The 14,509-nt window shown below is 46.1% G+C and overlaps 1 protein-coding gene across 1 annotated transcript in view; it reads right to left on the bottom strand.

The window, feature by feature from the left end:
- Positions 1-14,509, bottom strand: part of NFXL1 (nuclear transcription factor, X-box binding like 1) — a 716,350-nt gene that overhangs the window by 542,030 nt on the left and 159,811 nt on the right. The window contains exon 10 of the mRNA XM_085642145.1: positions 7,859-7,983. Within this exon, the coding sequence (XP_085498271.1) occupies positions 7,859-7,983 (125 nt within the window). The remainder of the gene's footprint in view (positions 1-7,858; positions 7,984-14,509) is intronic.

Raw genomic sequence — 14,509 nt, 5'->3', positions numbered from 1 at the left:
CGACAGCCTCTTCGGCGGCGTTGGAGGAGGATGCTGACATGCTGAATCCCGATGACATTATGCATCCTCGGTCCTCAGCTTGGGTCCCGGGGGATAAGGTTGTTCATTTCCTGGCAAACCGTCTCCGCAAGCCTCTAGAGAAGGAGGCGCGGAGTTGCTTGAGGGCAGAGTGTCCGAGACCCTCTTTGCCGGATAAGATCGCGGTTACGCCAGAGCTAGATTCCAAAATGGCCACTTTTCTGGCAAAATATGTCAAAGATCCCCGGAAGGGCATTGATAGATCCTGGCGGTCCTGTCAGGACAAACTCCTTGATGCCGTCGGTCCATTGGCTAAAATCTTGGACATGGCTGAGGAGGCTAAGGTGACAGGTTCCACAATTTCCCCTGAGGTCTTGTCTAATTGGGCCCAGCGAGCCATCTTTTTTATGGGAAACCGGTCCTAGGATGCTTGTTTCCAGTCCAGGGAGGACCTGGCTTGGCAGTTCGGGCTGGACTGTTCCCATGAGGCACAGGGTCAAGACTGATTTGCATATGGCTGGGTTCAAACTGGAATGGCATGGTGAGCAAAAAAACGATGGATTTAGGCCCAGATCTCTGTACTGGGGTGAATGTATGACATTGTTCTGCATTCTGTCCATCAATTGTTGTTTTTGCATTTGTCACCCCGAGTGGGACGGGTATGCTCAGACGTGAGTCCCGTGCTCTCCATGCCACTAGAATCAAGCTATCCTGGCTGAAGAGGGGTGAAACCCCGAAACCGGTCCTAGGATGCTTGTTTCCAGTCCAGGGAGGACCTGGCTTGGCAGTTCGGGCTGGACTGTTCCCATTATGCACAGGGTCAAGACTGATTTGCATATGGCTGGGTTCAAACTGGAATGGCATGGTGAGCAAAAAAACTATGGATTTAGGCCCAGATCTCTGTACTGGGGTGAATGTATGACATTGTTCTGCATTCTGTCCATCAATTGTTGTTTTTGCATCTTTTTTATGGGAAACGCGAATTGCGCTCTATCAACTGAGCGTCGCCGCTCTTTGTTGATCAAATTAGATCCCAAGCTTGGGGATCTGGCTTCTTCAGAGGCTGGGGCCGTGGCCCAGGGAGATCTTTTCGGTGAACCCTTTGTTAAGGAACTGGGGAAGTTTGTATCTACCTTTACATCGTTGGACAAGGCCCAGTCTAACATTAAAAGAGTGTTTACCCAGCGGGTTTTCCGCGGGGCCGGTCGAGGTAGGGGCCGCTCGGCCGGCTGAGGGTTCCAGCAAAACCCTTCAAGGGGACAAGGCTCTGGCCGTGGCCAATATAATTCGACCGCAAACTACACCAACTTTTATACAACGCGAGGACAACGTTTTAGAGGCCGTGGAGGTTTCAAGTCCAACTCTGGAGGCGGAAATTCAAGCGGTAAGTGTCCTTCCCTCAGATCAGATTCTTATAGGGGGCGGCTAGCGTGCTTCCAAGAGGCTTGGGCGGCGTTGACGTCCGATGCATGGGTCCTTCAGACTGTACGGGGTTTTCATGTAGAATTTCTAGACAACCCTCGTCAGGAGACGAGGCCTCGCCCGCTTCATTTCAGCACGCGGGACGCGCAGTTGATCGACGAAGAGGTCTCCGAGTTGCTGCGCAAAGGAGCCATTTGCCGCTCGGCTCTGCATCCGCGCGGTTTTCTCAGAAATATATTTCTAGTAGACAAAGCCGATGGGGGTCGACGGCCCATCATCAATCTCAAAGAATTCAACCTTTGGTTAGTTTATCGCCATTTCAAGATGGAGGGGATACATCTACTGCGCGATTTGCTGCGGCCATCGGATTGGATGGCGCGTCTGGATTTGAAGGACGCCTACCTGGTAATTCCCATTCATCCGCCCCACCGACGGTTCCTGCAGTTTTAATGGGGAGGTCTGGTGTACGAGTTCACATCCCTTCCATTCGGACTTTCATCTGTGCCGTGGTGCTTCACCAAGGTGCTGCATCCTGCAGTGGAGTTTCTCCGAGCAAGGGGTATTCGCATGATCGTCTACTTAGACGATATTCTCCTAATGGCCCAGTCTCCTCAAACCCTATTGCTTCAGCTCCAACAAACCGTATCTCTTTTACAGGATCTGGGGTTTGTTATCAACACTGCGAAGTCTGTCCTTCGGCCTTCGCAGTCAGTCACCTTTCTAGGTTTTGTGGTGGATTCCGTTCGAGCGACTCTGAGTCTTCTGTCTCGGAAGATGGCGAAGATTCGCCACGAGCTCCGCCGAACAGCATCCAAACCAACTATTTCCCTACGTCATTTGGCCAGAATTGTGGGCCTTCTGACTTCCTCGATCCAGGCGATTTTTCCGGGTCCCTTGCATTATCGGGCCCTGCAGCGTCTCAAGGCCTACCATCTCCGGAGGGGTCGGTCGTAGGATCATGTGGTCCCGCTCTCCGCAGAGGCCAAAGAGGAAATCGCTTGGTGGCTCACCCATATGGAGGCTTGGAACGGCCGCGCGATCTTCGGCTCCGTTCCGGATTTGATTATCGAGTCCGACGCCAGCAGACAGGGTTGGGGCGCCCGGCGCAGAGATTTTTCCACCGGAGGTGTTTGGTCGGCAGACGAGCAGGTTTTTCATATCAACTGCTTAGAGTTGCTAGCGGGTTCTTTCGCGGTACGCTGTTGGACCAAGGACAGAGTGCAATCGTGCGTCCTTTTGAAGATGGACAACATCTCCGCAGTCCGCTATGTCAATCGCTTGGGGGAACCCCGTTCTCAGACGTTGGCGAACCTGGTGAAACACTTTTGGGAGTTCTTTCTGGATCACCACATATCGGTGACGGCGGAGTATCTTCCGGGTCAACACAATCAGATAGCGGACTGGCACTCCAGACATCTTTACGATTCCAGCCTATGGAAGCTGGACCCTCTGGTCTTCCAATGGTTGAACACTCTGTGGGGTCCGTTTTCAGTGGATCTCTTTGCTTCCCGTTTGGACAATCCGGTTCCACGGTTTTTCAGTTGGTGGCCGGATCCGATGGCTGTGGCCACGGATGCCTTCCTTCAGGTTTGGAAGGTGGAACACAGTTATGCGTTTCCCACGTTTTCAATGATAACGAGAACGACTGCCCAGATCCGTCGGCAGTGTGCGGAGGTGACCCTGGTAGCTCCCCTATGGAGATCTCAAGTGTGGTTTCCGGTTCTTCTGGAACTTTCCTGGGATTCTCCAATCCTACTCCCCCTGTATCCTCAACTTCCTCGGAACCCGAACGGGGAGCCTCATCATCTGGTCACACAGAGGACACTCCGTCTCATGGTATGGCGACTTAAGGCGACTTTTTTCTCTGTATTATTCTTTGTTAAGGCTTCAGCTTCTTGATCTAAAAATTTCTTTTTGACACTCTGCTGAGGTGTTGCTTAAAGTCGTCTGTTTCCAATTTCTGACCTCCTTGTTTGGTTCTTTTAGGGAATGACGGATCTAAACAGGACCAATGATGAGAAGGCGTGACATGCGCGAAGAAAGAGGATGGGAGGAAGTTGACAGAGGACTTTGTATATGGTTATGGAGACAAATGATGGACTACGTTACAGTATGCCTCCCTGGTTGTAGGGAGTTGTAGTTTTTTGTATATTGTTATTTTCATGATTACGATAAAATCTCTCTGGCTGCTGTGTTGTTTTCAGAATAAAGCGAAGAGAGTAGATAAGCATAATCCTCGCCTCCGTGTCCTTAATAGAATTGGAACTTACCGTCATAATAACTAGGCAAATTCCGATTCTTCTCTTATTGTTATTCCTTTTGTATACATGTCAATCAGCCCAGTCAAAGTGTTTCCTAGATAAGACCTTCTTCAGGGTTTTGTTCTTGCAAAGAAATCCGTATATCCAAGCGTTATTGATAATGCGTCAGTACAGTGCTGTGAATTCTCTCTCAGTGGTCAGAAAAATCAATCTGTTCTTCTTTAAAATCCAATGTAAAAGAATATTTTAATTTTAATTTGATAGGCATCCTTCATTAAAATTTGTGCATTCATACAGGTGTGACGATTGGATAGCCTACACTGCTCTGTTCTACTTGTTGTTAGTATTTTAGGATCCTTGTTATCTAACCGCTAACTGCGATCCACATGCATTGTTTAATCTGTGAACAAAAGAGTGCCGGTGCTCGAAGCTTGACTTAGAAGCTGTTGGCATGTGGAATTAAATGCCGGTGTGCCGAATACCAAGGCTGGCAGTCCTTAAATCACTACCATACACTCCCTGCCCCTTTTTCTTGCTCTTGCAGGTCTGTGCTTACTCTCTTTGTGGCAGTTTTGCTGTCTTTCTCTTCCTCTATCTTTCCTAATTCTGTATTTTTTCCTCTCTTGCACTTGGTAAATATGTGATGCAGGAACAAATAAGTGCTGGTGGCTCCTACCGCAAACAACTAGCTCAAATTAAGCACTGTGTATAGGAACCTGACAAAACTCTGTTTAGTGCATAAACGTTCCTGTCCAAGCCAGCCAGCAAGAGGCAGCACTGCAATATAGTGGTGCTGCAGTTCTTCTTGAAAAGACAAGCGTTGGCTGTCAGCTACAACTTAAAAAAAAAGCATTGGTAAAGCTAATAGGTCTTATATATGAGAGCTATTGGCTTTGCTAATGTGTTTTAGCCATGCATGGCTTAAAGTTAGGGGAAAAAAGGCTCTGACGCGGCCAGTAATGACCGCATCACACTGCTTGTTTATGGCGAGATGGGAGGGAGAGTGGATGGGGGCAAGCAACAACATAGGACGGGTGGGCAAGCAAAAACCAACGAGGGATAGGGTCAAGCAATAAAATGTGGGATGGGTGGAGCAAGCAACAAACAAAGTGAAATAGAGGTCAAGCAACAAACAGTGTAGGATCTGGGTGCAAGTACCAAACAAGGCCAGGGGGGAGCAAGCAACAAACAAGGCAGGTCGGAGACAAGTAACAAACAATGAGGGATGGGGGCAAGCAACAACAATGAAGTGACATGCAAACAACAATGAGGGATGGGGCTAGCAACTAAATGCGGCATGGGGGATAGTAGCAAACAACACATGACTGGACAAATAAATCGCAGAAGGAGGAGCAAGCAACAAAACACAGGATGGGGGTGTCAAGCAACACATGAGGCAGGACAAGGTCATGCAACAAACAACGTGCTAAGCAATTACATGAGCTGGGGAAAGCAACAAACAAAGTGGGGGCAAGCAAGAACACAGAGTACAACAGAGGGTAAGGAGGTATGCAACAAGAATGAGCACAATTTAGTGTGGGTGGTTTTGCAAACAGCAGATCAAAAAACATGGAGCATAATGGAGGGAGAGTGTGGGGTAAACAACATAGTGGAGGGGGCAAGCAAGAACACAGACAGCAGCTGGAGGAAAGCAACAAAACTGAGGGGAACAAGAGTAAATGGATAAAAAAGAGCGACACAACGGGGAGGGGTAAGGCAAGAAGCACAAAGCAGACAGACTGCAAACACATGCACTCTTATGGAGTGCTTCAAATAAAAGATCTCAAGCAGTGGAAGCACACAAGTACCTGTGCCACATTCCAGGTGAGAGACAAATGCATGAAGAGCTAACTGACCAAAGAGAAGCAAGGACGTAGGAGTGACAATGAATCCAATCAACTGTAAGTCCCCTGCAGGTTAAAAAAATGTATTGCAAGCAACAGCACATTTGCAGTCTCAGGCAAAACCTAAAAAAGGTGGCTTGAATGCAGATAAAACTTGAATAATAACTTGCAGCTATAAAATAAAGAAGCCAGGGAGTTGGCATTTAGAGAGATATGCAATAGAATGAGCAGCAGTATATAAATATTTAGGAATGCGGTTACAAAAAAAGAGTGGATACCAGTAATACCTTTCTTCCCTAAAATCTAAAGCTACATTTCCGTCTGCATTATGCTTTGTACCAATTGGTCACTGGGACTTTCATGAGTACCAAAAAAACATTAATGGATGTGAAATTGAGAAGCACTTTAGAGGAATATAGCCTATCCAGACAAACTTTCCACTTAGTAAGATAAACCCCTTTTTGGCCTCAAATAAAGCTGAACAATATCAGATAATTCCCAGCCACCTAGTCGCGAATAAGCTTACCATCCAGTGGCATGCTAAAATATTTGGTATCGAAGATGATGACATCATCAAGGCCCCTTTGATCCATCTGTGGGTTAAATATTTGAGGAAGGCTTTGACAAATCTTTGCCTCAAACATACTAAAGCAGTTGAGAGAGATTTCTTGGCCTTTGCTAGGAAATCTAATACAAAACGGTTGGGCACCGGAGGGTCCGAGGGAGCAAGTTTAGAGACCGCACAGGATTAATTCCCCCATACAAGTACATATAACACAAAAGAAATCCTGGGGTCTAATAGTAAAGAGAAAAAGGTGGTGTGTATGGTGAGGAGGTAAAACCTAATGTACGTAGTGGAGAAAGCTCCAAGACCATGGTCATACAATCACCGTGGGTAACTAACCCCATCACATGGGATTTTCATCCCAAAGAAAATCTCAAGATCTCAAGGGGCGGCAGCGCCCTTGTATGAGACGTGAGTGCTTTGTGCTATGATTATTATGCACTAGGAAAGAGGAACAAATCCACAAATGAGCCTGAAGTGAGTGGGGATCGCAGTGCTGATAGTAGTGAAAAAAACAAGGGAAGTGTATTAAAACTAATGACGGGACGGCCAGAGGACTTCTGTGAAACAATGCCGTACCGATATTAGATTAAAAAAGAGTAGGGGCAACACTAATCTGGTTTGATCAATGAGGCAACGTGAGGGAATGTGGTCGACATGTTTCAGCCATAGCGCCTATCTAGGCTAGGCTTTCATCAGGACCTCAAAGCTACTGCAAGGAAAAAACAACAACGTGACAAAGGATATAGGGCACCCTCAGCTTGATTGTAGAGTGCAAATCTCCTCAAAAGTACAAACAACACCCGTACAAACTGGGTGGTAGGAGGACCTCCACCTGGCAACCGCTCAGGAAGGAACACCGCTCTGTCCGTCGGGGAACCGGGCTGGAATGAGCCTGCAGCCAGATTAGTGTTGCCCCTACTCTTTTTTAATCTAATATCGGTACGGCATTGTTTCACAGAAGTCCTCTGGCCGTCCCGTCATTAGTTTTAATACACTTCCCTTGTTTTTTTCACTACTATCAGCACTGCGATCCCCCCTCACTTCAGGCTCATTTGTGGATTTGTTCCTCTTTCCTAGTGCATAATAATCATAGCACAAAGCACTCACGTCTCATACAAGGGCGCTGCCGCCCCTTGAGATCTTGAGATTTTCTTTGGGATGAAAATCCCATGTGATGGGGTTAGTTACCCACGGTGATTGTATGACCATGGTCTTGGAGCTTTCTCCACTACGTACATTAGGTTTTACCTCCTCACCATACACACCACCTTTTTCTCTTTACTATTAGACCCCAGGATTTCTTTTGTGTTATATGTACTTTGCTAGGAAATGACAGGCTTGGCTTGTATTTAAATTCTAAAATCCCATACCCAGCCCTATGTTAACTTCCCTGCAACAATAGTAATGAAATCGAAACTAATTGTATGACGTTTTCAAGTTCTGTTAGACCTGCTAAAAATTAGATAAATAACATTGTTATAAAATACCTCAATGGCTTTGGCTAGGAAGCAACAGATAGTTCAGGAAATGTTTAAAACATGGTTTGATAGTTGAGTCACATCTGCCTAGCACAGTAACATTCTTGTTCCATGCTAGGCATGAACATTTTGAAATGGCTTATGAACAATCCAGCTGAAGTATTATTACTTGCAAAAACATCTTCAAACCCTCGAGACAATATCCAATTTATCTGGGTTAGGATCAAACAACAGGGTAAAGTTGTATAAATGTGATTTTTGCCTTACCTGTCTGCATGTTTCACATAGTCCTCGATGACAACGCTGTGAGCATCTGTGAAGTCCACACTCCAGCAACTTGTCACAACTATCACCGCAAGTTGGTACATCTTCCGTACATGGCAGTGAGTATTCTGAAATCAGACAATAGATTGGAGAAAAGTAAAAGGAAATGTATGAAAGAACTCAAACACTGGGAAAAATCTTTTACAAAAAGATTTTGCTGCTCTTCAAAATGAAAAGTATAACTTATTCACAATACAAACGATGGTACTATATTCTTAGTCTTTCAGCCTCTTCTGCCATACATAAGTATCCATTAAAGTTGCATACAATTAATCAGCTTCCAGCACATTGTTCCCTTTTCCCAACCTGTATAGATGAGACTTCATGAGCAGGAACAGGCAAAAGGAACAAATGGCTGTGTGAAACATGAGATGGTTTAAGACAGAAAGCTGGCTTTCAAAATTGTGCGGTTAACGGCCACATTTGAAACATGGTGGGAACTTTAATTAGTCCAGTGCCCGATGCAAAAGTGGGGACCCTGATGGTCAATCACAAACTTGGTACGCTAGTGTGTCCGCCTTGCTACAGTGGCTTGGTGAGGACTATGGGTATGTACAAGGGAACTGAAGCTACAAGATGGAAGCATGGTCGGCAATACCAACCTGCTGAACTCCCAGGCTGGGAAATTTTTATAGGTCATCAGACACCCCTGGTGGAGTTGGAGTCTCAGGCTTAATCTGTATAAATTCACCCCAGAAGTCACAGCCAAGCTGTACTGGGCTCCATTGTTCAGGAGGTGCACATCATCTCACATATTAGAGTAGACCTTGAGGGAATAGTGACCTTGAAAGGGCTTTAGACGTACACTTTGGAACTTGTGTATTGGCAGACAGGGGGGTGGTTCAGAGTAGGGCAGCAAGAACATGGGATGAAAACTGAATACATTGAACTGCTCTCTGATAGGCAATGTCCTGGGCAAGCTTCAGCACACAGTCAAAGACAGTATTGTATAAGAATCTGAAAGATTTGAAATTTTCACCAGGTTTGATCGGCCTAACATTGAAATCGGAAGAGACCCCCAGGACCTCAGTAGCGCCTTTCTCTCTCTCATGTTATTATCAAAGTTGGCCTGGGCCATCTTAGCAACATCCTGTATAACCTGTATTCTAAGATATTTTATCTCTTGCTTTTGAAGGGGGTTAATTAATTGAGTGTTCCAAGACATGATGTCGTTTTTTTTTGTGGTTAATTTGGTAACCAGAAATCTCCCCGAAATCTGTTAAAATTTGCTCTAGAACTGGAAGGGAGCGGGAGAAATCTTGTGTTAATCCAACAAGTTGTCAGCATATAGGGCCACCTTTTTCACCCATCCGTTCCACTCAAATGGCAGGATGTTCTTGTTTGCACTAATATTACACACTAAAGTTTCGATATATAGATCGAAATGTAGGGGACAAAATGGGCACCCCTGTTCAACACCTCAATTAGGCAAGGAGAAGTTCTCTCTGATGCAAGTCAAGAGTCCAGGACCTGGGGAGGCGGCTCTTGGGGGATCAGGGACTCACTCCAGCAGATGCCAGCAGGGCTCAGACAAGTCCTGAGCAGCAGGTCAGCTGGGCAGATGCAGGGAGGCCTCTGGCACTTGCTGTGTCCCTGTAACTCAGAACAGGAGGTCAGCCAACTGACCCTTGGAGTCACTCTAGTTAGCCTTGGATGAAGGGAGCAGGTCTAGTCTTCCTTCTCACGGGGCAGGCCTCGAGCAGCAGGGCAGTCCTCTGGGGAACATGGCAGGCCTAAATCAGAAGGTGTGCCCTCTAGTAGCAGCAGGCGAGTCCACTGAGGAACATGTCAGACCTCAGGCAGCAGGGCAGTGTTCTGGGAAAGAAGGCAGCCCTTAAGCAGCAGGTCAACCATCTGGAGAACAAGGCTTTCCTTATTCAGTAACGTCCTCAGATCCAGGAGTGTATTAAAAAGGTGGTTCATAACCTTAGGAATCATCATCCGGTGACTATGCATATTTTTAATGAGTCGGCCTCTCCCTCACACAGTTCTGCTTTTTCGATAAGGACTAACCATATAATCACCCTATGTGTTGCCCTCTAACTTCTTACAACTTCTCTCTCTATCCTCTGATGTAGGATTTCTTAATGTGACCTCGAATTTCATTCACTGGTAATGTCATGCAGCTATCAGATGTCTTTTCTTTTTTACATCTCTATGTCAACTGCTGTCATTGTTATGATTTTCAATATGTAAAACACCAATAAAAATCATATATATATATATATATATATATATATATATTTTTTTTTTTTTTTTTTTTTTTAAAGAGGTGGGTCGCGAGGCTCAAAACTTAAACCTGGTGCCAGCCTTTGAAGTGGGGTGACATCCTGGCCACTCCCTCATCTGGGTCTGCAAAGTTCTTCCCTTACCCTGCCAAAGCTCTAAGAAGTCTGGGATGATAAAAGACTGGCGTCAGGTCCCTATGTGTGTGCGTGCTGGTGGCAGCTCTTTGAAATGTAAATGGGGAAGGTAATATCTCTGTCCCTCCTATTTTGGTAGGATGGCTCATCCTGGCAAAACCTCTTTCTCACTGTCGAAGAGGAATACGCAAAGGACAACTGCCAAACTAATAACCGTCCTTTGACCCAGGACACATGCAGCAAACACCAAATGGTTAGGGAAAGAAAATACCAACTTTCTAACAGAGGCATTTTTAGAAATGGGACTTAAAATCTGACTGTATCATTAAAACTGGATATCCCTATCTGTTTTCTAAAGTTAGCTGTAGGTTAGCTTATTACATTTAATAAGTGCTAACTCTGCGCGTTGGTAGAGGGCGTCGAGGGACTCCGTAGTGACGTCGACCACTGGATGTGATGTGGACGGTGTCCATATAAGCCCTCCCCTGACAAGCTGACATCAGTTTCTTCTGTGACTACCTTCCGCGCCAAAACACAGAGCCACATATAGAAACGGTCTAGAGAAACAGCGCACCAGAAAGAGATATCTTTGTGTCAAACAAATACGAAGTCCTAAAGAAAGGCATCAGAATACTAAGAAAGGGATCTTGTAGGTAACAGGGCCAGCAGTTCGCAGAGCAGGAAGCATGGGTAGGTCAATAAGGAATCTGCGGCTAGATCCTGTCTCTACCAGATAAGGAGTTACCGAAGGTAACTAACATGTTCATCTGATAGAGACATCTAGCCACAGATTCCTTACCTTAGAATAGGTATCCAGGCAATACTGTCCCCGGAGGAGGGTCTATGTACTGAACCCACAAAAGATCCCTGAATAGGAGAAAACAAAGATACGGACCAGGCTGTTGTGAGACTATGAAAAGAAGAAGACAAAGCTCCATTAGGAGGACTGTGGAAGCCTGTAGGGAGCAGAAGTCCGCAAGACCATGAAAGTATGTGGAAAACAAATCTATAGCAGAGGAGAGAATAAAGTGTTGGAGAAAGCACTTTTACAAAAACAACTATCTAGCTCTCCAGAAAGCAACCAAACCATGACTGGGCAAGGCTGAAGGATCAAGGAAATCCGCAATTGCCACTGTACAAGAGTACCAACTTGTCATAGAGACAAACATGTAAACTAACCCCACCCTGAGAAATACAGGAAAAAAGGGAAGAGGGGTCTCAGAATACATCACAATGGAAAAAGGGGATAACATATTTATTTATTTAATAAGGAGTTTTATATAGCGCTAGCCTGACCCGAGAATATCGGAGCGCTTCACTACAGTATTTTGAGCAGGATTCATACAATAAAGCAATATTCTACATATAGGTTCGGAAAGTCCAAGTGTGCTGAGCAGCATTGAGGTAGTATGCGAGTCCTGAGATAACCTCATAGGGTGCACGTTGTCTTGGGGTTGAACCACTTAGGTGGGGGGGGGGGAGCAGTTAGGGGCCAAATAGCAGGCAGGAGGTAAGTCTTAGAGCTACAATGTCTGGAAGATGACACGAGCAGGGATTTACGTTTAGATGGTGGCTACACATTCGGGAGGGAGCGGTTGAGGAAAAGGACTTTAGGTGTTTTTAAATTTTGTGAAGGATGAGATAGTCCTGACACCGACTGGGATGGCGTTCCAGATTTTGGGCAGGTTTCTGGCGAAGGACCGTGCGGCCGTTTTTTGTTTGCGTGTTTTCATAGGGATGAGTAGTAGGGTGCTAGAGCTCCTGAGGTTCCTTGTCTGACCAGCCCTCTTGAGCTTATCAGCCAAGTACTCAGGTTTTCCTGTGTGCAGGGCTTTGTGTGCGAGGCAGGCAGTTCTGAAACTGGCTCGCAATTAAACTGGGACCCATTTTAGTTCTCTTGAGTGCTGGTGAAATGTGGTCGTATTTCTTGATTCCAGTGACCATTCTGGCTGCTGTGTTGAGTAGTTTTGAGGGGAGCTGGGTGAGATTTTGTTGTACCAGTGAGGGTGGCATTCCCAAAGTCTGGATAGCACCAGTGATTAAGTGGCTTGTTTGAGGTCATTGGTTGGGATGAATGGTTTTATTTTGTTAAGTAGCTTCAGGTTGGCAAAGGTACTCTTTGCGGAGTTCATGATGTGATTGGCCATGTCGAGCTTTGAGTTTAGGGTGATTCCTAATGATTTAACGGAGTGGGTCAGAGTGTGATTGCCGTTAAGAGCATCCAAAGCTTTCAGCCATTCTGAAATATGATGGTTCTCTTCTTTGTTGGAGATGAGGAGGATTTCGGTTTTATCTTGGTTGAGTTTCAAGTGGATAAGCGACAGCCAATGTTGGATTTCTTTTAGAGTGACATTTAGTTTGTGAATGTCATCTATGGAGGAGGTTTCTAGATAGATCTGGGTGTCATCTGTATAGAGGTGGAAAGGGATGTTAGCATTTTTGAGTAGGGTGGTGAGGGGTTCCATGTATATGTTGAACAGTTGAGGTGAGAGCACTGAACCTTGGGGGACGTCCCTGTTGATGGGGTGTAGTTCAGAGGTAAAGTTTTTTTTTTTTATCCTTTGTGAGCAACTGTGTAAGAAGGAGGAGAACCAGCGTAGGACCACCTCATCAGCACCTACCCTTTCTTGCAAAGCCTTGATGAGAAGTTGGTGATCAACCATGTCAAAGGCTGCCGATAGCTCTAGGAGAATGAGGAGGCAACATTGGTCGATATCGAGGGATTTGTGGATGTCGTCTGTGATGTTAAGGATCGCGGTCTCGGTGCTTTAGCCTTTTCTGAAAATTGATTGGTGGGGGTCAAGAAGGTTGATGCTATCCATCTGCTGAGTCAGTTGTTGGAGGACGCATTTTTCAAGGATTTTGGATAGGAGGGGGGAGGTTGAAGATGGGTCTTAAGTTATTCAGTTCCCTGGAATCAAGGCCTATTTTTTTTTTAGTAGTGGCGTGACTTGGTCGACTTTGAGTCATTCAGGTATGATGCCGCTTTTCAGGGAGCGGTTTATGATCTTGCACCAGAACGAGGCTATGGAGATTTTCAGTTTTTTGGTCAGTTGGGTGGGTATCGGGTCAAGGACGTGAGAGGCTGGTTTGGAGGTGGAGATCAGTTTGAGGATCTCGGTTTACGGGATGGGGTTGAAGGACTTCCAGGTTTTTTTGGGGTGCTTGAGCGTGCTATCTACTGTCACTGGGGGTAGGCTTTTGCAGACGGGGTTGATGCTGATGTCCAGTGAGAGCTCAATCTTGATGATTTTTTCTTTGAAGTAGTTGGCAAAGTTTTCATACAAGTCCTTGGAGGCCTGTAGGAAGGATTCCAGGGGCTTGGAGGTTTGTTGCCTGATGATTTTGAACAGTTCGTTGGGCCTGTTTTTTGCGTTGTCCAAGGCGGCGCAGAAGAAGGTGGATTTTTCGCTGCTGATATGTCTTTTGTATTTCCTTCTGGCTGCTTTGAGTTGTTCGAGTAGGCTTGAGGAGGGGTTGCTCCTCCATAGACTTTCTGTAGCTCTTAGCGGTCTTCTTTTCTTTAGTTGTTAATGTCCGTGTTGAACCAAGATCTGGATGGGATGTTCCTGTTTTTTTTTAGTTTCAAGGGGGCTACTTGATCTAGAATGGATGTCATGTTTGTGTTGTAGTGGGCGTGAGTTCTGTTGTGGATAGATCATCCATGGAGGCAGTGAGGAGAGAGTTAACACTTCCCTCTAGGTCAGTCATGTTAATCTGAGTGAAGTTCCTAGTCCATTTCAGAGGGTCTTGGGTGGGGAATTGGAGTGTGATTGGCTGAGTGAGGTGGAAAAGGATTAAGTGGTGGTCGGACCAGTCCACGGGCAGGGTGCGGTCTATCATGACAGTGTCGTGCTGGGCAATGATGGCGTCTAGGATTGCTCCTTTGTTATGGGTTTCCTCTAAGCAGTGTTGGGTAAGGTTGTTGCTGTGAAGCAGCTCCTTCAGGTTCTGGATTAGCAGGTTGTTTTCCTTCATTCCAGTGTAGATTGAGGTCGCCCAGAATCAGGTTGTTCGTGTCTCGGAGAAAGCAGTGAGCAATCAGGTCGGATAGGTCAATCAATCAATCAAGAAATTTGTATAGCGCGCTACTCACCCGGAGGGTCTCAAGGCGCTTGGGGGAGGGGGGTCCGCTACTGCTCGAACAGCCAGGTCTTGAGTTGCTTCCTGAAGGAGAGGTGGTCTTGGGTCAGACGGAGGTGGATGGGGAGGGAGTTCCAAGTCTTGGCTG

This window comes from Triturus cristatus, chromosome 2_2, assembly GCF_964204655.1.
Source record: "Triturus cristatus chromosome 2_2, aTriCri1.1, whole genome shotgun sequence".
Classification (NCBI taxonomy): Eukaryota; Metazoa; Chordata; class Amphibia; order Caudata; family Salamandridae; genus Triturus; species Triturus cristatus.
Note: the sequence above shows the minus strand (reverse complement) of the source record. Positions and strands in the feature narration are given on the sequence as shown.